This window comes from Fulmarus glacialis, unplaced genomic scaffold (assembly GCF_000690835.1).
Source record: "Fulmarus glacialis isolate BGI_N327 unplaced genomic scaffold, ASM69083v1 scaffold30155, whole genome shotgun sequence".
Classification (NCBI taxonomy): Eukaryota; Metazoa; Chordata; class Aves; order Procellariiformes; family Procellariidae; genus Fulmarus; species Fulmarus glacialis.
In genome coordinates this window covers 952-28,450 of record NW_009214142.1, presented here as the reverse complement: position 1 = coordinate 28,450, position 27,499 = coordinate 952, and the positions used below count along the sequence as shown (strand labels likewise).

At 35.5% G+C, this 27,499-nt stretch overlaps 1 protein-coding gene across 1 annotated transcript; it reads right to left on the bottom strand.

The window, feature by feature from the left end:
* On the bottom strand, window positions 1-27,499 carry IFT88 (intraflagellar transport 88; the record flags this gene model as incomplete). Its single annotated transcript, XM_009578460.1, has 19 exons — window positions 27,382-27,499; window positions 26,326-26,388; window positions 25,537-25,593; window positions 23,776-23,829; window positions 21,649-21,712; window positions 21,503-21,572; window positions 20,390-20,480; window positions 16,311-16,415; window positions 15,024-15,126; window positions 14,248-14,362; window positions 13,917-14,148; window positions 12,240-12,310; window positions 11,688-11,774; window positions 8,948-9,047; window positions 4,407-4,493; window positions 3,577-3,763; window positions 2,879-2,987; window positions 1,272-1,422; window positions 1-116 (listed from the first exon to the last, which is right to left on the bottom strand). Coding segments are annotated over exons 1-19 (1,967 nt in total), but the record flags the coding sequence as incomplete, so codon positions are not given.

The window sequence follows — 27,499 nt, the reverse complement described above, 5'->3', positions numbered from 1 at the left end:
AGGATTAGTGCTGCTCTTTCAAAGTACTCAATGGCTTTTTCACAAAACTGAGTGTCAATGTAATAGGCTCCAAGCCACTCAATGACCTCAATGTTTGAAGGGAAATACCGGTATGACTGACAAAATAGGAAAAGTGAAAGAAACATAATTTTAGTGATAAACAACATCTTTATGTTACTTCTGGAATATCTTACTCAAGTGTTTAATTCTCCAGATGCCAAAAATGTGTAATATATGAATGGAAGTAGTGTGCTATAATAAGTAATCCTGAAAAAAAAAAAAAAAGGCATGCCAAGTTTTCTAATTACAGAATGCTTTTTAGAAGTTACCTGAGATGAGTTTGTCACATTTTCCATCTAGCCTTATTCGAAATATTATTTTAAATAGTTCGCAACAGCAAAAATGTTTACTTAGATGTCTACATGAGTAAGTTACCTAAAATGTTAAACAATGCTAACTAATACGTGTACAATTCCATACTCAAATCAGTCTGATGGAAAACTCACCTAAAAGCATTCTTTTCTATGAAATACGTATGTACGTAAATAACATTTTTGGCTTTTTAGAAATTCCCACTGAAATAGGCAGCAAAACTATCATCAAGCACAACTCCACTAGTATTCAGATTGCAACACAGCCTTTGGTCATCCTTGGTTTATACAGATAAAAAAACCTCTCAGATTGCAGCAAAGCAAGTTCCTGTCTTATTCCTGTTTCTAAAACAGAAGAATCTCTACAAACTACAGAAAGTCCTATAGCTGGTTTGAAATGAGAAAGGATGCCTATCTTCAGGCAACTGTGTATACATAATGTGTAGCTGTACCATTAAAATACATATATAAACTTACATAGATAAACACAAACATATTTTTTATATATCCATATCTATTATACAGATATGGCTTCCAATCAACACAGTCATGTTACACACCTTTAAAATTACATTTATTGTATCCATTTTTTATTTCATCTCAGACTATATTTTAAATTAAAATTGCTAGGGGTCAATGTAAACAATGACCATATGAAAAATGAATGTCTGAGGTCAAATACCATGTGGAAGCACAGGCTATGTGTTTCCTCAGGATCTGACTACAAAAATAAGATTTTGTCAACTCCCTCTCCCCCAGAATTTTTTTTTTTTCTTTTTTCCCCCTGGATGACATTTTAAAAAGTTTAAATGAATCAATTGTTAATTTGATATAGGAACCTATGACAAAATTTTCTTTAATTATGACAAAGTGTATTGAAAAGCAATAAAGAGCAAGTACCTCATAGTAATAATGAAAAGCTTGGGATTTATCACCTTCATTGTCATATAATTTCCCTAGCTTTGAAAGTACATGTGGATCAGTTGGTACTACACTGATCAACTGAGGGAGCCACTCTATGGCTTGATTGGGATCTTGCATGATCTCATATCTGAGTTTTCTTCAGTCAAGGACTGATGTCGATGATATTTTGATTTACTCAGAATTCCTACTACTTTACATAATGTAATCCATATGCTCACCAGTCACTGTAGTGTGGAGATACACTGGGATTTTTTACACATCGTTTTCATAATTTCCTTTGTATCAGAAAGTATTTTTGTTACGCTGAAGAAAGAGAAATATTTAGAGGCTTTGGCTGCTCTTTGACCTTAAAAACACTTTGGGCTCAATAGAACTTTGGGCTCAGTTCTCCACTCTCTCTGTCACTAATTTTACTTTGACTTTCTCATTTGTAAGAATGAAGTGTGAGAACCAGGCTATTTATTTGTAGCCTTTACAACTTCGTTAGTTGTTTTTTTTTTTGTCCTAAAGTAAGTAATTAGGTAAAACTGCTATTCTCAAGAACAGACTTTTACCTGCAGTGAGATTTTCTGCTGTGTGTCTAAGAAGCACAGCACAGAGAGTATATGATTCTGGTCCAGAGAACAGAGACAGCTTTAGCTGTAATTAGGCCTGCAGTGTGCTCTCCCCTCCTCAAGTCACCCCTGAGCAGCACAATGGCTCAGACCTCTGCAGCAATGTGACCTGGAGCTACTGCCCAACATGTTTTTTCAGCTTCTGCTGCACCCTACCCTTCATGGAAAAAGCTTGTGAATGTTGGTGGAAAGCAGTTTTACATAGCAGTGGAGCAGAGAAATTCTTCTCTCCCAGATGGGAACTGGGAGTTGTAGGGCCATTTATGCTGTTGTAAAGGGGCTATGCAAGGAATAGAGATCACAGCCCTTTTGTATTTTTGGAGATTACTTATTTTACTGATTAAAATATATTTTTATTACCTTCACTATTCTTAAAAGTGTAGTACAGCGATTGGGGAGGATTTTATTACGATTTGACATCCTCAGAAGCATTTTTAAAGAAATTCATAGTGTAGAATATCACTGATGAAGTGCAAAGCCAACCCCTTCCCTCCTCAGCTTTTCAATCTGTTGAGCTTTTGCAGTGCTAGGAGACAATTATTTTCTTACACATACACACACTAATTAATCTGAAAACAGCTTTCAGAACAGAACTTCACTTTCATTAATTATATTATTTTTTTCTTAAAGGTTTTACTCAATTGTGCTTACATCTGCCACATTATTTTCATAATAAAATCAGCAGCATTTAAAATGTTCCAGGACACACTTTAATACTGAGTGTAAATGTATTCCTTGCAATGTGAACAGTCTTAGTGTATTTCTTCACTTGCTTCACTGGAAATGTCCAAGAAGGTTGTATGTCTGTTCTCGTTTTTACAAAAAACAGAGAATGAATCTATGCAATCATCCTAATTATAATGGACACTACAGTAAATTTCTAAGTTGTCGTGTCATAATTGAAACACATTTCAAATTAAATGGGTTTACTAAAACCACCATCCCTTCTCATAATCCAGAAAAAGATACATGTTTGCTATCTGGTAAAGGACTTGGGCACTATTTCGAAGGATTGCATGGAGTTTCAGAAAATAATCCAAAGCTTCATCTATTCTGTTTAACTTCTTGTATGTTAAACCTAAAAAAAAAAAGTTACAGTATTAATGCAATGAGAAAAAGATGACTTCTTCATATTAACTGACAGAATAACCAAGAAAAATGAAATAGGAACACAGTACTCAGAGGCAGTGTAACTGCCTTGACATTGACAGACTCTATTCTTGAGAGCCATGCTTATAATTCTTACCAGCTAGTACAACTTACCAAACTGATAAACAAAGGAACACAAACCTAATCAAAGACCAAGAACAGATGTAATCTCACTTTTTGAACAAGGTGAATGAGGGAAAGGGAGGGCTTTTAGAGGGGAATGATTCTGACAGTTTAATAATGCTAAAACTGATATATTTTTAGTAGCTAGTAGAAATTTTTATCTTCAAAGTGACTTAATCATCTGCAATTACTAGTTGATGTCATTAATACTGGTATTTTTTTGCAGAACAGATAGGAATACAAATTAATACCTTGCTATAACATAAATTACTGAATAAAGTAATAAAAATAATTAGTATATATTTCTATACAAGAAAACTTTGAAAGCCAGATTCTCAGAAACACTAGTGTTATCTTTAGACAAGAGCTAAATCACAAAAGCACCTTTGGCTTACCAAGATTATAAAGTGCTTCAGTGCATGAGGAATCATTCCTGAGAGCTTCCTTATAAAACTCAGCTGTTTTTTCATAGTCTCCGCTTGCAAAAACAGTATTTCCTTTGTTAGTTAGAGCTGCTGGATTGTACCTATCAGAATTTACAGCTAAATCTGCATAGTTAGCTGCTTGTGCCAATTCATTCTCCTACATGAACAAAACAAACATTGTATTAGTCATTTGTCAGTCAATTTTCTTGCAGCTGTGGCTTCTTACAGTTAATATTGTGGAATTTCGAAAGATTGAGGATGAAAAAAATAATACATTCTTTAGCCCTAAAATATTCCTTATGTATTTGCATAAAGCAGATCATTTCTTTCAAGTTTCAGAGAACTTAACACTCGAGACGTGTTTTGCCACTCTGTCCCATTCAGTCTTTGTTGCAACAAAGTAGTATTTCTTTAAAAAACAAAAATAAATTCCCATACCCTACAAACTTCATCTACAAACACACCTGCCTAAGCTACATACTTCATACGTTCCTGAAGTTCAGCCAGGGTCTTCAGGACCTGAGTTTCAAATGCAGCTGCTGAGCTTCTGCACAAATCACACTGCAAGCATACTTCTGTGGCCTGGGGCTCAATCTCACTCTTCCTCACAGCAACAGGATACAAAGGACATGCTCCAAACTTCAACTACAGCCAAGAGTGGGTGTTCCAGAATAACTACTTTAACATGCACTTTCTTGTTTACAGAGATTATTTAGATAGGCACAAAAATTGCTACACAGATACAGAAGTTGCTACATAAACTGCAGTGCTTAACTGGTTTTGTTGAAGCAAACACTTACCAAATAATAAAGGAATGAAAGGTTTGTTGCAGCTGCACTCTTTACTCTGCTATCCTTTTTCTCAAACATTTTTAAAGTTTCCAATGCCTAGAAGTAATTTAGAAACAACTTACTTCCCACTGAAGCAAACTTACACAAAAATTCTTTCAGAAAGCATTGATAAACTTCACAGTAACAAACAGCTAAAATTATCAACTCATATACTCACATACATGATAACTACTAGAGCTTGTAACACATGCTTGTAAGCATGTACACACGTAAGTATTTCAATATTACACATAGTACTAATCTTGGTCACAAAATTTCAATAGTATTGGCCATTTATTACTTCCTCAAAATTTAGATTAAATATGGCTACCTTGAAGTACACAGATATGTAACAATTCTATACATACAAAACACAAGTTCATATTATTTGCTTTTAATCTACTCAACTAATTAAAATTCTCATACCTATTTTTCCAGTTCTTTAAGTGAACATGAAAGATTGACATTAAAACTCTTATTAAAAAGCTAAAAAAGTACATGCTATATAAATAAAATATGCAAGACAGTGTAGGATTGGATTTCAACTTGCAGTTGTTTTGTGTAATAAGACGACACCTGTCTAAGTTTAAGAAGTATTCAAACATGAAGACTGAGGCCAGAAGATTTTTTTTTTTAATCTTTTACATAAAAACTAGATTTAATAAACTTCAAAATAAAGAATTTTATGGACAAAAAGTAAACAAATTTATAGCTAATAACTATCAAAGAAACTTTGAAATAAAAGGCAGCTTTTTTTTTCATTGACTATGTGATAATATTTGTAATTGCAGACTAAATTACTAAGAAAATCTGGCTTCTTTACCCTAAATATTTATATTAACTACACAAACTGTAGAATATCACAGTGAGCCCAGTTCTGTGATCTATTACAACACAGATGTGGCAACCTCAATTTAGCCATCAACATTAGCAATTCAAAAGTTTCCTTCTTCCTTTACATGAAACCTGTAAGCTGCTGTTTACATATCAAAGTGAATGTATGATACGGTATGTAGAATGCCAAAACAAATATAAAGGAAACAAGTTTTAATTGACTGTCATACATACTGTTTTTACAGTTACTTTACACAAAAAACATGACTGTACTAATGACGTGTAAAATGACAAAGTATATACAGCTAGCTATAGTTCATTGATTTAGTCAACTACAATCCACCCAAGAATTATGAACTACTAAAGATCATAATATTCTCCTAATAACAGAAAATTCTCTAAAGAAATACAACAATTTCAATCAAGAAAAGCATTTCCAAAGTTAGGCTCTAGATTTTGTGGTCTCTGAAATGTAAGACTTCAACTATGATAATTTTAAACTTTGAAATTATATTTGTGACTTTCTCCAAAAAGGGAATGGTCCCAAATATTTACAGATGTAACACTACTATATCTGAGGTACTCTACTCTTAAGCAAAGACTTGCTTCTTCAAGTAAAAGCTGTGCATTTCTTACAATGGGATTCATTTTTAGTGAACTTAGAGCTATATAGTTCAAAGTCACTTTCTGAAAAGCCATTTCCAACCATAGCCGATTTGTTTACCTTTGCTTTTACTGCTAAATGGAACCTTTGATGATAAAGATTAGAGTGGAAGTAATCTCTTTTTCACATATAATGAAAAGTTCATATGACTCTGAACCCTGTTCACTTACTGGTAAATTAAGTTGCAGTTCTCTTGAACCATTTCAGCAATTATGAGCCCTAGAATGAAAATCCACAGCAATACTCCTTTTGTCCTTGCAAAGCAGAAATGCTCTCAGTGCATCATCAGCTAAATTTATATATTTCTAAATAAATTCTAACTTTTTAATCCCAACAATAACAATTACTTAGATTCAACAATCAAATTATTCTTGGTGACATGTTTCTAGTGTACCTAAATTATTTGCTTACAGAAGTTAAACTTCAAAGCAGCTTGCCTGACCCAAGCAGGGTCTGCCAGAGATGTTAAGGAGCTGCATGGCTAACCTGCAGAATTTTATTTTTAAATTAATTCTCGAAGTTTTTATTTGAAATTAAGAAAACATTCAAAATATCTAATACACAAACCCCCTTATTACTAATAAAATACAATCTGGACATATTATGGTAATTTCCATCCTGAATTTTTTTTTTTTGCTGGGACTGTTTTAAAATAACGTATTCATTATGATGAGCACGTAGTTAAGCCCATTATAGTTACAGCAGAAATCGATTTTAGTTCTTTTTTTTGAAACACAATAAAACTTTCAGCCTTGAAACTGAATATTTCAAAAAGTTTCCATTCTTGTTCTTCAGCCAAAGGTGTGTGGAGCAGGTGGTGAGTTAGTAAGTATATGAACAACAGACAGGATGACTATAAGTGGCAGCTGCAGTTTTATTAGAACAAAAAAAAAAAAAGACTCTCTACAATCACCATTCTGCAGTCCCACTCTACTATTAAGTAGTTCCAGCGCAGGTTAAAGGTCTTCTATCACATAATCAAAATAAAAAGAGCATCTTCTCCACTTACTCCTACCTTCCAACACCCTTCCCTCTCCCTCCATTGGAGTACACCACAGAAACATCACCAACAATCTCTGTATCTCATTTTACCTCTGATAATTGATTTTTTTTTTTTTAACCTATACTGGATACTAACTGGAAATCGCAAAAAATTACCATCAAACTAGTAAATTCTTGAGATCATATGACTGTTTACCTACCTGTGACACTCTCACCCTCCAAAAGCTATCATCAATAAAGCTACTAGATTTGGCCAAAGTTTTCCACATTCTCAAACTGCTTCCTGATCTCAGAAAAGCTATTGGTCAGACATGCAGTATAATATAACTCTCTTGCTGTATCTAAGGAGAAGAGGACAGGACAGACAGGAGGAGCAAGAGCAGCTCAGGAAACCAGAGAGCTTAAATATGAGAAGCAAAAATGGGCTAAAGTTAAGCACGTAGCCCTGTGTGCATCCCTCCACGCTATGGCAAGCTGAAGGACCTTAGAAGATGACAGAGGTATTCAGCGTCAGCTGTAATTTTGCTGTATGCGATCTCTCATACTTCTTGCCACTCATGCAAACCCGGGGGTTGCTATATTCCTGCTTATTTATTCAGCATTCCTATCATTGAATGTACCAAACAGTGCATGTTAGAAGGAAATTGAGAAAATCCTGTCAGATATCTGAGTTTCTTTTTGTTCAGATGAAGCTGTTTTCCAACGGCTCACATTTGAAACTAAGCCTTTTTTCACAGGCAAAGAAAAGATCACATGACAATTTGGACGAAAACCTGGTATTATAAATACCACAACCCATAAAAATTTGATTAAAAGCAAAAAAAAAGCATTTGTCTTAAAATAAAAGGTTATAAGAAAGCTGCACATTCACTTAGATAATGCCAAAAACTTAAACATGGTAAATTGTGGTATTAATTTATACACCTACATTGGTAATTTATATGCATAGAAAACGAAAGCTGCAGTTAACAGCCTGCTGTACTTATTAGCAAGAGATTGGTGATGATTTTTACCATGAAGGCAGTTCAGCATAAAATTCATTGGCAGAAATTTGCCTAACTAGTGATTGGATGGCCAGTTGCAGGAAGAGATCTTACCTACATAAACATACATAAATAATTTCAACATAGCCAAAAGTTACTTCATGTGTATATTTAAAAATATAACAAAACAATGAAATGGGAACACATAATAATATGCATGAGAAAAACTGTAAAATCACAAAGATTTTGGTACATCTATCTTCTGAACTTCTGCCAGTTAATGAATTTTGAGCAATGAGCTATACTTTTACTTGGAAGTACCGATACTGTATCTTTCCTATGACCTTCCTCATTTGCTAATATATGTGGCTTAAGCTGCTACAATATCTTCTCAGTAATGGTGATTCATCCTAGCCTCTGTGCCCTCCAGGCAGGCAATCTTTTATAAGAGATGTAGAACTGTCCAAGCTCCCAAGCAGATGCTTAATTTAATTCCAGTTTGTATTTCAATGGAAGAGGGTTGACTAAAGTTCAAGGTCAGATTATAGTATTTTAGGGAACACTGTAGTACCTAGGGAACAGTGAGAATACCGTAGCATAAACAACGATACATATGAAGTGCATCTGCATATATTTTGGTACCATAGTCAATTTAACTGAGAGAAAGATTCCGCTCATACTAATGAAAACACCTCCACATTGATTAGCAATGTGCTTGCTTTCACACTATTGACTGTACTGACTACAGTTCCATTAACTGTAATGACAGCTTCTCACCCAGTGAAGCTAAATTTAGCTGTCTTAATTTTGACATGAACTGCATTCACTGTAACTTTTGTGGCAGAAATTTAATTTAAATAAATTTCATCTCTTGTCAGTGTTTTTATAGTTATTTTACTGAGCAGCATCAATATAATTATTATGTTTGCATAAATCATTCTTTCCCTTGCTGAAAAACATGCTGTGGCTAAGAAAGATATCTTTGCCAATACAGTATTAAAAAGCAGTAATGTGGAAAGTTACTATACCTGGTTAAAATCCTGCTGCCTCAAGTAAGTAGTGGCTTTATTTATTTCCAAGTCATTGGCTAACTCTACATAGTGGGAAGCTTTTACTACTTCAACACACCTGCAACAGAAAGAAAGCCATGAAGATAAACAAAATACATCTGTGCAAATGCCACTAAGTTATATACTTCTGCAGCCAATTTCTTCTCCAAAATGAGTTGTACCGAGCTATTCTTTCTTTACAGAGGTAAAGAGCACTTTGATTAAAAATATTTGAAAAAACATTTTATCCCCATGACCTACCTTAATAACACTATCTCTGCTCTCATTTTTTTTAGCCAGCTGCCTAAATATCAGATTATTTTCCGTCACTGAGTGATACTTGATGTCAGATATTGACTAAGATCGTTTTTCAAACCATTTTCTTTGGACATGTTCTATCAGCTGATTTTTCAAACCTGATCTCCTGTTGCATATACTACCAAATCCATAAACCAGCTTAGTGAACAAAGCCAGAGACCGCAGATTGTGCCCCTGAGCTACATAATAATAATAGAGTCATAATAATAAACTTCTTTCCGATCGTCCCCCAGTTACTTTTGGCTTTGGGTCTTCTGCCAAATGAGGGCAGAACAAAACAGAGCAGATGGTTCAGATGTTCATTCACAGACACCATCTTCCAGGGTTTGATGTGGTGTACTTTAAAATTGCCTAGTCATTTGAAGCAAGACCTTTATTTATTGTATACATATAGTGTTCTCTCAAACTGTTTGGAATTAAGCACACTAAACCAATAACTTTGTGGAATGCTTCTTTAATCCCTTCCACTGTTTTTTTTTTAAGTGGTGGAAAGCCTTTTTCTTTTCTTCTAATAGTTGGCTAATTTGCCAACAAAAGTTTAATTTAACAAACTGCCTGCTGCTATAATTGGGTTGGCACATGGACAGTCTCTATACAAAGTATACAAATGCCTTCTGATGTTGGAGGAAAAATTATACTGAAAAAAATAGCAATTTCTGCAAAGACATCTGTAATAAAAGAAAAGTCAAAAACCAGTTTTCCACTGTTACTGTTAACATCTTTTAACCATAAAATGCAATGAGATCTAACTATCCAACTGCTCTTTATGGAATATGACAGAATAGTCCTGAGATTATGTCACATTTTAAGTAAGAAGTTATGAAATCTGAAGATTATTTGTGCGCACTTTATTTCTGTAAATAAAACTAATCTGATTAAAAGCACATTTAATACTCAGAGGACTCATAACAAAGTGTAGTATTTGGAAAACCAAGCTCAAACTGCGGGTTAAACTTCTTCACTGGGCTTGAATACCTCAGCCTAGAAGAATAGAGAGTAAATCTGTCCTGATATACACAAAACAATCCCACACATCTCACCAGAAGTTGTTTAATTAGCCAGAACAGATATGAAAGTGTGTTTTACTTCATGACAAGTATTTTGTGGATAGCACTAAGGAGACTGAATATCTGACAAGCTTTTCCAGTTTTCTTGAACAAAAAATAAGATACAGAGCAAACAAATCTGACTTACTAATGCTAACAAGTTATAAAGCAGCAAGCTAATTTTCACAAGACATACTGTTTAAGTTCTGATAAGTCAGAATGGCAAAAGTAGGGAAATTTTAAGATTATAATGATTATTAAACCATCAAACACCACCTTGTGGACTCTAGCAGATGAAACATGTCTGTGTGAGAGATTATTTCATGTTAGTATAAACAGCTTTATTAGTAAATTATAATTATAGGACCTGCAAAATTTGAAAATAATCCTAACTGCCCGAAAAAAAAACAGGTAAAGGAAAGTTCTCTTTTCCCATCAAACTTCCTTCACTTCCCAAACACTGAACATATCTGTTAGTAACATTGTGGCTGCAGATACACAACATTCATTTGCGTACATCTTACATTCCAATAACGTTATTAAAAATACTAAAAATATCAAAGTAAGTCCTTATAATAGAAAACTAAAAACTAGTTAAAAAAACATCTTGAAAAGTTATACTTATCATTTTATACTGTCCTTATAGGAAGTATGTCTATTTTATTTTGTTTTAAAGAGAAGAGTGTTCTGCTGTAGAAATACCACAGAAAACAAAAGCTAAGCTATAAATTGAAAAATAAAGTGGATACAAAAGCCAAAATGGTAAACTGTATCAGCAGCCTACCACTGTATACACTTGTATAAATGTTTAAGAAAGAGTAGATTAAGTTTATATTTATTAAGTTTATAAATGAAATGCAAATAAACCTTTCTAACAATAATTAGATTTCAGTGTTTTATATGACTCTATGGGGTAATGAAAACTTCTTAGGCACTCCAAGTCTTCATTATGTTATCTTCAAACTGACAGTAAAGAGTAGCGATCATTGCCTTCTGTATAGCATTTGTCTATCGAGACTTCTAAAAGTTCTTCAGTTTTCAAATTGAATTTTCAAATTCAATCGAACTTTAAGAAGCTCTTTTTGTGCTAATACAGAACAGTTCAAATGTATAATTAACAGTCAAGTTTCAATGATACAATGAAATTAATTTTTAACACAGAATAGACTCCAATGCTTTGTTTTGTTCTTCTCCAGAGCATTATGAAGGCAAACTTAAAATAGCCTAGATGCTATGTTTGAGATGTGCAGCAAACTATGTTTCCTAGGCTGTTTATGTTTGTGAATCTGGTTTCATAACCAGCACAAGAGATTGGCATAAAGTTTAGACAAAAAGAAGTCCCGCTTGACTCTTACCAGTCATAGCCCACTGCAAAAGATGTCTCAATTACTGGTGCAATGAGTTTAGCAGCTGTCATGATGTATTCCTCTGCCATGGATTTCCTATGGAAAAAAAAAACAACAAAAACCAACACACAAACATGTCACCATTTCAAAAACATGTATAGAAAGAATAATCAAATCCTTTTCTTGCTTCTTCCTGCACTCAGGACAATCTTAGAAGTCAATCTAACCAGTCCCCTGCTACCGCTACTGCCCTTGAAAAAGCTTGATAAAGCGCTCAGTTTTTTCTGTCTTCCTTTCACAAAACACTGTAGTTGTATTTTTAAAAAAACCCAATGCTGCAACTTTTAAGCAGTGTAACCTATAGCATTTGGGGTAGATATTCTACTTTAGTGCAGAACACTAAACAGAGTGATCCAACCGGTTCTTCCAAGTGTGTTCTTTCCTAAGAATTATGAGGACACTTTTATAACAAGAGCTATGGACACGTGAGAAGAATGTTAATACTTTCAGGAGCTAAAATCCATGGCACCACAGTCAAGAAAGAATAGAATCCACCATTACCTCTCACGTTCTATTTGTCTTAAGCTGTCATTTTTAATGGCTTCAATCAGTAGATTTGTATGTGGATCATCCTGGAGGGGGACAAAACAACTGCAAATTATGCCAGTATACATGCATTTTAATTATTTTATAGACAATATGACTGTAAACATAAACTGATGTAAATTACAAAGTCTATAATGTCAGTTATTTACTTTTCACATTTCAAAAAGCTAGCTTTAGTTTAAAGTAGTTTTCGAACCAAAAACCCTGAAATTTGGCATTACAACCACTTTAATCCTGGTTTTCTGCTCATGTAGGTCATAGCTCACATTAGGGTTGTTAGTTAATTAGGTGTAGTTAATGCCATGTGTATCAGATGGGGAAGGCTGCAAATCACAGTGAGAAGACTCACACGCTTAAAAATAAGTGCATGGTTAAGCATTTGCTGAACTGCAGTGCTATTCAGCAGATGAGGACTTGTGCTACCTTCTCATTACAATAACTCACACGATCATCTTACGGTTTCTACCACACATCTCTGTTAGTTCTAAAAGAACTAATGCAGATATACCGGGTAGCCACCCCTTCCTCATTTATTGGTGATAGATTATAGATTTATACAAAATAAAGACCAGAAGAAAACTTTGTGATCTTTTCTCTGACCTCTTCATAACAAAATACAGAGCTTGGAATGTCTCTCAAAACTATAGCTTGCCTATCCTTAGAAAGAACTTCTACAGTCTAAAGCTTTTCTTCCAATGAATGATCTTACATAGTCTTCAATTAATTCAAGTGTTTAATGACCCTTACTGTTACATAATTTCTAAAATGAGAAATTATATATATATATCAATTACATATAAAAAGATGCATAAGAAATTATACACATATTTGTCAATAAATATAAATAAATAAATATGCTTCATATATTAAATTTTATGTGCTTATGCTGGGACAATAGGAAGCAACAGCTACTCTTAAGCTGCAAATAGTTTGAAGACTAATTATATTTTTGATCATTAGGACTGAAAATGGAAGCTTTGCATCACTGAAAAGAAGATTGCTAAGAGAATATAAAGGGCTTGCCTTGATCTTTCTAGAGAGGACCTTTCTACGAGGGACCCTAAACCTATTAATTACTTTTTCCCATCTTTAACATCATGAGCTGCTGGTTTCATGGTACAAAGGAAGTCCAGTTTCCAACTAAGTCTAATAAACTAAAATAAGCATATGTAAACTTTACTAAAATTTTCTTCTGTAAAATAACACTACAGTATTACAACTTTCATTAGGACTTATTTGAGATAACTTGCATTAACTTACTCACCGCTTTGCTCCCTTTATTTTAGTTTATAAATATTTTATTAAAATTTTATATAAAGGAGGCAAAGCAGTAAGTGAGCTATGTAAGTCAGCCCAGATGAATTTCAACAAAATCGTTATGAAGACAATCGTGTGGTATGGATTTTATGTACATCACATCTTTTGAGGAAAAAAGGATTTGCATGTTCTCAACATTATTTTACACTTCTGAGCAGTACTGCCACACTAAATTCACGCTGGTAAAAAGAAAGTTATTTTAGATACATAAATACACATCGATTTACATATTCAGTATAGTCGAGGCATTCAATGTCTCTCCCCCTTTCTCCTGATTTACCATATAAAGACACAGTTTATTTTGTTCAAACTTACATTTGTTGAAATGTATTTGTCATCATAATCCACTTCCAAGGGAACTGCAATCAGTTTTTGGAAGGCTTTTTTCATTTGCTCACCGTTTCCAATAGCAAAATAACATAGGATCAAGTTGAAGCCTGCCTTCAGGTTTGGGGACATGCTCATTATATGTTCAAATGAAGAAATGGCATCAACGTATTGGCCAGTTTTAATAAATGCAACTCCGATATTTTGCATTATTTTAATTCTAAGGAAAGAAATCAGGATTAGGTTATACTTTTAACTATCAAATCATACTGTATCCAAAACTTGTATTTCACAACCATGCCTACTAGTAGAAACTCACCTCATCTCTTTGTGGACACTAGGAATCTGGTCTAGAGCCATACGGTAGAATTTGATAGCTTTGGAATAGTTCCGTTGCTTTAAATATATATTTCCCATATTCACCTTCAGTCTACCTATCAAAAGAAGTCAATGAGTTACAGCCTTTTAAAGCATAGTTACAGCATTTTAAAATTGTTTCAAAGTGACAGAGTAGAACAACTTCTTAATAAATTTGTCTTCATTATAGGGTACCAGTGGCCCTTTAAAGAAGCACTGCACAGAACAGCGTTCTGTGAATTTTCACTCAGAAGGAGATGAAGTAGTAATGAAATCTAGAAAAAACTGTCAGTGTAAGGTGTATTCTGATATTGATTGTGAATTGAGGGATAGGTAGAGATTATTTACAGTGCTCTCTGGGAAGACAGCTGTAAATAAGCATCTCTGAGAAAAGTGCACTGTAGGAGTCTCAAAGATGTGCAAAATACTAAAAGAAGCTTTCAGAAAGGGAAAGCTGAGTCAAAAAAGAAAAAATTAGTATTAGAGCAGGCAACATAGTGTGTGCTGCATGAGAAAATTATATATTTGGCTTTATGCTTAGCTTAGCCAGAAAAGACTTCATGAGTTGGAGAGCCAAACCACATTTAGTTATACCAAGCCAGAGATTATGAGTATCTGTCATCCACTCTGATTGGCAGACATGAGGGCTGAGATCTCTGTGAGTCAACACCACGCAGATGAAGTCCTTATTCTTAATGCCCGACTACCAATTTTAATCCACTTTGGAATGTACCCTACCTCCATTGCTGAACATCTTATTCTTCACTATAACTTGGTAAGTATTCAGTGCTTCAGCATACATTTCATTAGCAGCATACTGACTGGCCAGATTGAAAAGAACCTATAGAAAAACAGAGTTATAGGTACAAGAAAATAACATTGTTCTCTCAACAGTAATAAACTTGAATTCATAATAGATAATTTCAAATTAATTTACCTTGGAAGTACTGCTTTTACCAGTTTTAAGCTTCCCATCTTTAATGTTCCTTTGTTCTTGTACATTGACATAGAGAAAACAAGTTTGAAATTTACTACTTCTAGGTAATTCTTTTATTTTTGTACTTAAATAGCTACCATTAAAAGTCATGCTAAGTTGGCCTTAGACCTAAATAAACACAATGTTATAATGCAAGGGTATTAAAAACATTCATACAAGATAATTCTTAGAAACTGTGTGTAATTTATGACTCCAACATATGGAAAACGGTCCCACTACCTGTGGTCACTCAGTTTATGAAGAGAGAATTTTTCCAAACTGCTGTTTCAAAACAGAAATTCTGTTTGTGTCAGGTAAAATCTCTCTACATTTTTTCCCCAGCTTTACTCTGCCCTTCATCATAAAATAAATTACTAGGTCTGCCTAACTCAATGTATTCATTGTTAATAATTTTCTCTACAGCGCTACCTGGAGTACAACTTTAAATTCCCCCTAAGCATTTTTATTTATGTTGTAGCCTTTTTTTAAAAAAAGTCTACTATTAATTTGAAAACCAGAATGTAAATCTAGATACCTGGTCTAAGATTCATGATTTAGGAATATTAATATGTCCTATTTCATTTAATACATTCTCTGTCACTTTATGGTTCAAGTCAAAGGCAGTGTCTGATCTCTCCTGTTTTCTTCTCTTGGCATGTTACATTTTCTAGACTATTTATTTTTGAAGTACAGGGTTTACCTCTTCTATATTTTGATATGCATGTTTTGTACGTAAGTAGGTAGCTGGAATAGATGCTCATAGGCATCCTTCTTCACTTAATGTTGACTATGTGGTTTCTCTAGTACTTGAGATTGTAAGGGAATAGACTCGATGACATAAATGGATCTTTGCAACCCAATGTTAAGTTTTTAACTTCAAGAAGTCATTCAGTTTATCTTCATAAGTTTCCCCCACCCCCAAATGTAGACCATATCTGATCTGGTACACTGCTAGGAGCGTTACAACACACACACTCAGCAAACACCGAAATGTCTCTTTAGGTTTGCTACCAGCATCTTTCACTCACTGAAGATTTCTAAGCACTTACTGAGTAAGTGAGGTCTAAGTTGATGTTTTCTGGAGTAGCAATTTGTTCACGTTGTCTCACCAATACTCTTTCCTTTCTTCCAGCCTCTTTTGCTTTTTCCAGAGCCTTAAATAAAATACTAGAATTTAGCAATGCCTTGAACCTTACTAACCCAAGACGGCAAAAATACATTCAAAACAAGTGTGAAAAGAATATACTCATGTCCATTTTCTTTAGATGCCCAGATTGTACCCAATGCCTGAGAAGTAGCAATATAGCCCACAGAAAGGTGTTAATTAGCAATTAGACATAGTTGTCTAAGTCTGCTTAGTTGTATAATTTTAGAGAAGTATAGTCACACACATATATACACCATAATCACTTACGACCCTAGAAGATTATTCTACTTGTATTAATCATAGAAAGTGCACATAAATGTTTAAAAAAAAAAAAAAAAGAAAAAAAAGAAAAAGAGGGAGCATTTAGGCTTGGCATATTTCCTCAGTTGCAGAATCCCAGTGTAAGAAGGTGTTGGAAGGAAGAAAGTGAAGGCAGGAAGTAAACGTGCATGTTACACAAATGTATGTTGTACATATAACTTGACTAATTCTGGATGCTGGTAAACTGCTTCCCTTTTTATCTATGCACAAGTGGCATTTCATATGTGCATTCACAATTTGAGTAACTTCAAAATTACTATTTTATCCAATGATAATCTTCTGCAGATTGGTGTCAAGACCCTTCATGCAAGTAATGCTACAGGTCTACAAGTGCCATTAGCGGTCCTGTATGCCTCTGCAAGGGCGCAATGGTTAAAAAAAGTAATGGCTAGCACTCAAGGTAGCTATTTGGCAGCTAGCGGTGAAGGAAGTACTTCTCAAGATACAGCTTGATTCTTAGTCCTTATGATAGAAGGCAAATCCAACTTGGCTGTTTTACAGATAATGAGTTGGCAACTTTGATGACTTCTGCAGGAAAAGATATTCTGCTGGACTTGTCAGAAACTAACACAAACATCCTAGAGGACCCTCAGAATGGTCTGGTATAATCTACATAAGAAACCCTTTGACATCAAGAAATAAAGAACGTTCTTGGCCATACATGCAAGAGGCTCAGGAAAAATTAACAAAACAGGTTGGCTCATCTCCTAGTGAAGGTGAAATTCAGACATTATATGGGACATAAATTAGGATATGTCTGCAAGGATACTTATCCTAAATGAACATATAAATGAATAGACTTCTTTCATACTCTCTGATCAGAAGCTATCAGCACCAGAAAAAAAAAAATGTTTTATTACAGAAGTGCAACACAAAAGGATCTTTGTCGGCTTGAAGGATGGACCCATCCAGTCTAAACACCAGACTTAAGTCCCGCTTCAGGACTCAAGAGTTTCACTGTTAGAAGCCTTCTTGTTAACTCCCCAAGGAAGTAAACTCCCTACACTGTGGACTGTTAGGCAAAGATATGCTAAGTGAAATCCCTCTCTCCAAAGGAGCTATCAGGCTATTAGCTCAACAGATAATCCAAAAATCATTGGAAAGGAGTATGACTGAGGTAGACCACGATGCCAGACAGTTGTCCTAGGAGGTGCAAGCATAAAGGCAGTCCTCACACAGTACAGTATCATCCTGATATCAGAACTGTCTAGGCTAACCTACCACAATCAAGATGATCAATGTTTGATCTTGTCTTAATTTGATCAGGATCACTGGAATTGCTGTGCAAACTGAAGAAAGGCATATACCAGGTGTTTTAACCAGAGAAACAAGAATGCACTCAGAAAGCTGGGACAGCTTTTTTCTCAAAACCAATTGATACAATGCTTCTTTGTGGTAGGCAAAAAGATATGGGATGTTACCCATCCTGAAAGACAGTCCTCAAGACAACTGAAATCTTCCAGTCATAGTCTAATAGGGTAAATCTCCTATTCTGTATTTGAAAATATTCACACTACACGAGACATAAAATCATTGACAAGAAAGTACACTCTTGCTGTACTAGTTCCAAAGGCAAACTGCTGTCTCAAAGAGAGGAGAAAACCTCGAACCAAGTATGCTTCTTAATGAAATGCTGGGTATTTCTCTACAAACGAAGGGCAGCTCCTGCCACTGTAACATGGAATATCTCACCTACAGGAGGCCTGAAACATGCAAATAAAGGATTACTACTTAAGAAATCCACCAAATATAGATAAGATTGCAAGGACAACATATGTAGTCTTATAAGAAGCATCACATAGGCACACAATATCACCTTGCATAAAAGAGCTAAGGAGGCCTTCACTGTGTGTGGAGAGCACCGGACAATATGAAGTCCCTTCAAGCTAAGAAAGCCTTACTGTCTCTGGGTCCAGTGTGGCTCCTGAGATCTGAATGAATTCTAGATCTCAGTGCAAAGACAAAGACAAAGACTTAAGACAGCTGAGGTGAGATTAAATGATGCTGTACCCACCATGTTTCACAAGACCTAAAGAGATATTTGAAATTGTCTCAATCAGAGTGTGGATAGATAAATATTCCTTTGTGTCAGAAAAAAAGACAACATTTTTTAAAAGTGCTAACTTGTCCAAACAGCTTGAACTCACTAATTACATCTATACTAGATACAAATCAAATGGGCTAAAGCCTGTTATTTAGCCACTACTAACTGGCACAACATTGCTCTAATACCCTCTACAACAGATCAAATACATTCAAACTGCCTGCTGGAAGTAGTTCCTTATCCATAGTAACCTTCAACCATATCTAGGAACTGTTTAGAAAAATGCTAGTTAGCCTGGGCCAAAACTGTGCCAGTATCATGCTAACAATTTACAAATCTATTGATTGATTCACAAATATAGACATTGTGTATAATGGACAAAGAGTGCCATTTTCCCAATTTGCAGCAAGGCTCAGACCATTACAGACCATTTGCAATCTTTGTAACGAATTTTGGAGCTCTTAGTCTCCAAAACACGAGGATTTGATCAAACCAAAGGCCATCTAGCCTAGGATCTGCATTGGACAGTATTAAGCAGATCAGGGAAGATGCTTTACCCATTCTTGTACTCTAACAATACGTCCACAGGATACACTCCTAGACTAAAAAAATTTTTGCAGCTCAGATGACTGAGCAAGAAACATCATCTCTCATAGCTCTAGTTAATTTTTTCCCCTTATGGATCAGATGCTGTCAACTTGAGAGAGCAACGGATGAGCACAAAAGAAGTCTACATCCCCAAGAACCCAATGTATCTCATTAATTCAAACAGTTGAGCCTCCTCTGCCTCCAGTAGTTTAGGAGCTGGAGCTAGCCAGTCCAAAGCATATGGAATAAAACATAAGCTTGGTCCTAAGAAGGAAGAATTAGAGGCTATTTTGACACACTGGAACCTAAGGCTAATGTGCTTTATTGCCACTGTCCTATGAAGGATACTGGTGTTTGCACTTCAGGGTTTGCTTAGCTTGGAAGGTCCCCTTGTCTGAAGGACTGAAAGAAGATGAAATAGTTCATCTTCATGCTGACCCCGTAAGGTGCAACAAAAGCAATATAGTGTCTACCAGATGCTATAGCACCAGCCAGCCCCTGACATGGAAGGGTACTGTGGAGGTGGCTTACGTGAGATTGACCCTGGTGCTGCGCACCAGTCCTGGATGAAAATTACATTATCCAAAAAGCCCAAGCAACATCAAGGAAACAGAATGTCACTCAGACAAGACCTTTACACATCTGAGGATCAAATGCTGCAAAGATGCCAATTACAAGCCTGGTATTGAAGAAGGGCCACCCGCTCCCATACAGTCCATAGGTTAGACTGGGCAAATCTGTGCCATTATGACTAATTGATCACACCCATTTGAAGAGGCCAATGGAGATAATGGGGAAGAGATTTTTTGTAACAGTGAAATCTTAACAAATATATACACAAGAAATACAGCTCCTAGGTTTTTTTTTGGCAATACAAAGTATCACTGATTAGAAGAGTCATAGCAAAGTTAGAATTAAGATGATTTTAATAATCTGAAATGTTTGAACCCAAGTCAGTTTGAACGATCTATCTATACAAATTGTTCTTCACATAATAGCAAAAGTGAAGTGAAATCCAGAAAAATTACCAATTTCAAGTCTCCACAGCTGTTGGCAATGCAGCTTTCTTCAACCAGTTCGTTTACTTTTTTTTCCAACTGCCTAATCTTCTCTTCTGAACTAAAATAAAATAACAATAAAAGGATTAACACTAGTAACGTAACTGCAAACACTAAGCTTTTGCACAAGATATTCTCAGTAAAACAACACAGTGATGTATCACGTCACAACTAACTGGTTTTCCCATCAAAGAAAATATAACGTGAAACTATGCCCAGAGAAGATCCTCCAAAGATATCACATTCACACTTTTAATTTGAGAACAGAGACCTAAGAAAACATAAATCCTCTTACGAAAACAAGACAGACATGCAAATTTCATGGACTCAATTTGTTCAGAAGAAGTAATGACAGAACAAACAGATGGCCTGGCAAAACTTTCAAATCAAACATCTAGTGAAATGAAATATTGTATTAAGAGCAATTAATTGAACCTTTATTTGCACAGGTAACTTTGAAGTATAGCTTGCAAATGCAGATTTTAATAAAAAGTTGTTATTCAGCTGGATTTTTTCCTCAGTTAAATAACCAAATATTTCAGTGGGATTCCCTATTCCTATATAGCTATATTTGAGGAATACAACTTTTGTACTGAAAAGCTCAATGACTTGTTCTCAGTGAACTCCCCAACATTCACACCAGCCTGCAAAACTTTCACAATCCCAGTTTTACCTCATGTGCTAAGATCAGAGTGAACAGGGAGAAACAGCAGGCAAAATTCCCCCAAGTTCTTCCCAGAGAGCTGCATGAATCATGCTGTTCCTCGCCTGTCACACACACTTCCATAATCCTCCACAATTCTATACAAGTATCACAGCATTTGTGTGGCAACAACTACGTTCAGGCTGCTGAGCTACAGTCAGAACCAGAAATCACTGAAATCAGACATTCCTGAAAGTCAGTCCAACTGCTCTGGCAAGTCAGCTAACCACATGCATAAATGTTTGTGGCATTATTCCACAAAGTTAAAAGTTTGGCCCCTCAAGGTTTCGTAACTGCCTGGATGTTTTTAAACTCTACCCATGGTGGGTTTTCTGTTGCTGTTAATGCTTTGAAATAATTTAATGCAAAACTGAACAAACCTGTCTGAATTTTTCATTTCCAGAGGTGGAGCAGGACCTCTTGCTTGGCCAAGAGGATCAAATGAAGAACCTGCAAAATTAACAGAGTACTGAAAATTGTAAAATAACATCTCCCTCTGGCAGCTGGTGATTTCTACAAACCGTACCTCTCATAGCTGCCTTAGTGTAACCCGCAGCATGCACTGCTGTCATTGGTCGAGCAACCCCATCCTTAAATAAAAAGGAAGACATATTAAAATAATCTTCCTAAAAAATAGATTGTGCACAGTACGGGTATCAGTTACATACTACAAAACCTTTAAATACAAAAATCAGTTGTTACCATATCAGTAAACTGAGTATTTTTTAAAATGTTTTTATTTCTCAAGTATTATACATCGTATAACATGGGTTTGTTCAGCCTTGAGAAAAGAAGGCGTAGGGGAGACCTTATCACCATGTTCCAGTATTTAAAGGGTGGCTACAAAGAACATGGAGACTCCCTTTTGACAAGGATTCACATGGAAAAGACGAGGGGTAATGGGTACAGGTTACTCCCGGGGAGATTCCGATTGGACACAGGAGGAAATTTTTTCACAATGAGAACAATCAGCCATTGGAATAATCCCCCCAGGGAAGTGGCAGATTCCCCAACATTGGACACTTTTAAGATGCGGCTGGACAGGGTGCTGGGCCATCTTGTCTCTGGACCATCTTGCTGATGGGTCATCTTGTCTAGACTGTGCTTTTGCCAAGAAAGGCTGGACCAGATGATCCTTGAGGTCCCTTCCAACCTGCTCTGCTATGATTCTATGATAACTGTAGAGGAGCAAACACTATCGGTAAACTAACTGACACAAAAGAACACTTATTACTTTGTGTAAATTTTACATGTATTCAGAATACTTCATTTCAAACATCTTTTATTTTTAGGAAATTCTTAAGAATTATTCGTCTTGAAATCTGTAATGTATTCTAGTTTACTGTCGCACTGTTTCAAAAGTTGCTTTTTTAGTTTTTATTGACAATAAAGAGACTCCTATGAGATCATGGATCAGAATGTTTTACTTTATCTAAACCAAGAGAGGCACACAAAAACTACAATTTTTTTGTATTTGTAACTTATTACCAGACAATGCTTCCCAACACAAGAATGTCTGACCCCATCCCATGCCAGCTTATTAAACTTTCCTGTCACTGTCACTGAGTGCACTAATAAACCCTAATGGCCCTGATCAGACTCACCTCAGGCCTCCAGCCACACACCCCACCCATGGGTCTAGGATGGCCCCCTGTTTCTTCTCCCACCTAAACATCAACCTATGTCTTACTGTCATCAGAGCCCAGCTCCAAAAAGGCCACCCATCACATGGAGCTCCAACACAGAAGTAGCCAGGATTGAAGTCTAGGAGCTTTATTTAAGCTCAACCCTGGCCCCTAAACCCCTGCCTGAGCTTTGCAGGAGGACTACTGGTTTCCATATCAGCCACAGCTATGCCTGGCCACAGAGTCCCTTAATCCAGATTTCAACCTGTCGACTGACCTCCTGGATTGATCTTAGCCTTGCCTTGTCACTATGGACCTTGCCAGTGATCATTGGTCCTGACCTTGGCCTATGCATTGACTTTTTGGCTTGACCTTGGACCTGCCTCATCACCATGATATTGCCTTATGTTCTGGACTTTTGGTTGGACATGGCCACCATTTCTGGGTGGATCCTACTTGCCTTGCTCAGGTATTGTGGACTGGGTCCTGGCTGGTTAGGCCCCTGCACTGCTGGCCATGCGATTTCCCTCTAGGCTCCTAGCTTGCCTTCCTCTAGGGAGTAGCCCTACTCTTGATGCTCCCTGATAATTTCTGTTTCCCATCTGGGCTGACACAAAAGAATATAGTGGCTATAGATATATTTAACATTAAGTCTATATACTTAAGGGTAGTGGTGGGAAAGTCATTAGTAAATTGCAGCAGATTCTTATTAGAGTATAAGTACATAAGAAAAACATGAAAACCAGAATCTACCTCTCTCCTGTTTCAATGGAAAATTATTCATTGCATGTCAGTAAGTGTTAAAAAGTACTACACTGGTATTGCTTCCAACCCTGTGCTCAAATAAAATACTCATCACAACCCTCATGCTTTCTGACAGTAGTATTTTCAAAAAAAGGACAAATTAAAACAGTGTAATAATTTGTATTATTTCAGTGAACTTTTAAATACTTGTATCAAACCCAAACACTTATCAGAAAACTTCATTGTTCCAAATCAATACAAAATGTCAATATTGAAACTTTTACCTGTATAGCCCCTGTCATTGGTCTTCCCATAGATGAAGTTAAAGTTGTCTTTGACTACAAAAATAAGTAAATTGTTTGAAACTAGAATTCACAAAGCATTAGAAGCCTGTAAAGGTTATGTACAGCCTTCTCAACACTGAGTTTTAAGAGTTGATCTAACTCTCACATAAGTTCATAGAAAACTTCCCATTTATGTTATTCATATGCAATATACTGCAAGTGCCTGGCAGATTGAAAGATGTTGAACACTTCAGTTAGCACAAATTCACAACATTGTTTTTTATGTATTTGGATATTTCTGTCAGACCTTTTTAAAAAAATTACATAGAAATTTATCTCAGGCAGCAGTACTTCCCATTATTAAATTATTGAAATTATTACCTTTAAATTGACAAGTAATTTACACAAAATACTTCAGTAAAATTCTGAGTACAGCTGATAAGAGATTAATATAGGGGCAGATTTTAAGTCATACTTTCATGAAGATTTATTTTACAATAAATACAGATATAGTTTAAAACTGCCAATGAACATCTTTTCCATTAGCTGACAGGTCGCATACTGTCCTTCTGTAGTAGAGTTAAAAATGTAAAGAAATGTGAAATAGTTAGTAGTAAGTGTTAAACGTTGCTACAAATATACAATACAGACAAAAATAAAGGGTTTCAGGCCACGAAAAAGAATTCCCCTAATTCCCACTCAGAGGCCTATGTTTTAGTATTTTACCCACTATCCATCAGTGGGTGGGTAAAATGGTTTTTGTTTTTTCTGCTAAGGTTGATCTACATTAACAAGGACTAGAGTGTAGGAGAAGCACATCTGCAGAGTGAAACAGGTAGTACTGTGGACTGGACAATGCTTTGGAGGTTTTTAGCTCTACTAATGCAGATAAACATTTGTCTTTATTATCCTTAGGAAGTGCCTTTTGGTCCACACCTTTAACAAGATAGCTTTTCCCATCACAACATGGTACTACACTAAACATCTGCAAATACAGCTGCTAAGAAAAAGCAGTCTCAAAAGGAATATATCCAGAGCAGGTAACAGAAGGTTCCGAGTAAAGGTTGTATTTTAGTGACTTACAACAGAATTTAGGTGTTCTTGAAATTGTTACCCAGCTAACCTGCATAAGAGATCTAAAGCAACGTGATCTCCCTTCTTTATTTGTCATAAAACTTACGGAACTTTGTATCTAAGAACACTGCCTTTTCAAATTTGACTGAGACAGGCTAACAGAATGAAAATTTATTGGGATAAGGGGACAGTGGATATATCACTAGTGCATAACTTCTCTTTCCATAGCAAACCGGGTTAAAGTGTTAGTTATTTAAGAGTTAAAATTGGTTAAGTATACCAAAGAATATAACCAACTTTTTCTGATTAAACTAGAGGTGATTTGAAAGCCCATATTTTTTAAGACTTAATTTCACTTTAACTTTCAGAAAACTTTCTCAAGCCCAAACAACAACCCATCCAGTTCCCCCTGCAAGAAAATCAGGTTAATACCTTGGAATCTGCCTTATGCAGTACAGAAGTTGATTTGCAGTATGATTTGGGAGAAAAAGAAAAAAAAAAAAATCAGTAACCATGCCTTGACTAAGTGCGGAGTTGTGAATTAATTAAAATTAATGAATACATGTAGTTCACTGGAAGGAAATACTTAGATAAAAAGAGCTAACTTTGTGCAAGGGTTTAAATGGGAAATTTATCTTTTGGTAAATACCTCATTTTCATTGAGAATCCAGCAGAACAAAAACATACCCCAAATCCAGTAGCTAAAGGTCTTGAAGCTGATGTACCAGGAATTTTGGCTGTCACCTGGGTGGGAAAAAAAAAAAACAAACAAACACTCGCCACCCACTAATTAATAACCATATGTATTAATTATCAGTCTTTCTATATAGTTTCTATAGTGAATTCATAGAAATAATGCTTCAGTTGTTGTAGAAAGATTCTCATTGTAGAACCAGATTACTCTGGCAAAGAAGTAACATTAATTAGACAGTTCCAGCTCTTCTTTAGACATATGGTACGTACTTCTAAAGTGCAGGTGCCAACTTTATATTTAGTTTTGAAAACTGTTATAAGATTAAGTCACAGCTAAATGAAAGTAAGAAAATTACTGTAAATTACATTAATATGGACAAAAAAATGATCAGAACAATAACACACGGTTTTCTAAATCCCACTGTCTAGTATGTATCTCAATTTTATATGTCAGAGCAAGTAATCCTATGTATAGAATATTAAACAAAGTCCTTTTAGAATATATAATTTTGCTCTTTGACATGGTTTTATCTCATTTTATCAAACAAGAATACACATTTCCAACCAAAGTTCCTTGTTTGCTCTAGCTTAACTCCAAAACTTAATGGAACTTGTGCTCTGCTAATTCTTAAATTATTTTTCACATAAATAACTAAAGTCTGTATCTTCATGTTAGTAGTAGACAAAAAAAGATAAGAGATTCCCAAGATAAGTTTGTACCAGCGCCAAAATTAGAGCTAGGACTCTAGAGAAGTATTGCAATGTATTTTAAAAGGTACTTACAGGGGGTCTTCTACCATGACTTGTTCTTGCTGCCTGTTGAAAAGCTACATCATTTTCTAAATCCTAGAAAAGATAAAATATCAACCTTTTAAGACCACAACACCCAAAGCCACAATTCCAGAACCTTATGACTACTGAAACCACATAGGTAAAAAAAACAGTTCTTCCAAAAATACTTGACTTGAAGATAACTGAATGACAGGTTTTACTGACAATAAATAATGATTATATTATTTGGTCTATCTTTTTTGGTATTTTAGATTAGGAAATGTAAAAACTCACTGAGGAAGCAGCACTTAAGTGATAAAATATAACATGAAATTTTATTTCGCCCCAAAAGCTTACTATGAACACTATTTCTAAATTTTAACATTAATGCCTGTCATGCAAATACATTAAGATATTGCCTGTCTCTGAGGTCACGCTGCAACTCCCATGAATTTGGCATTGGGATTCCACACAAGATGCCAAGTCTGGCAACACTGGCCCTGCTTTAAGCAGGGTAATGGTTTGGACCAAATGACCCCCTGTCGTTCCAATTCCACTACACCAGGAGTTACCAGAAAGTGGTCTGCAGGGTTACTAAGTCATCCCAGATGCTCTACCGATTGCACAGAGACCTGCAGGACTCCACTCTACTGTTTTCTCCTTCAGCTGCAGCACAGTAAGAGATCAATGACCTATTGACCAATAAGCCGCCTCTTTTGTCAGAAAATCTGCTGTGACACACTGTCTGGGAAACGCCACATTGAATGTGCCTGAATGCTAATATGGTCTTCAAATCACTAGGATTTTATACTTTATAAATTCTAACCATTAAAGCATATTAGATTCGCTATGAGATGCACACAAGTATTTTGTTGGAATAGAAAACTATAAAAAAGAACCCTATTCAAAAAGATCCTGGTGAAACTTCATATATTTCTTACTAAATAAAGAAAATTTCACTTCAAAGTGGTAGTACACTTGCACATTACTGTACCCCATGTTCTTATCTTGTACTTAGAAGTTAAAATCCTATGTATGGGAAAGGTGGGAAACAGCAAATATTTTTACCTCTGTGTCAAACGTGGGATTATAATCATTGTAGCCAGAATAAAGATCATCTTCATCAGCCTCAGGAGCCAGATGCACATTTTGCATCATTTTTCTGTGAAACATTTAACATGCCAAA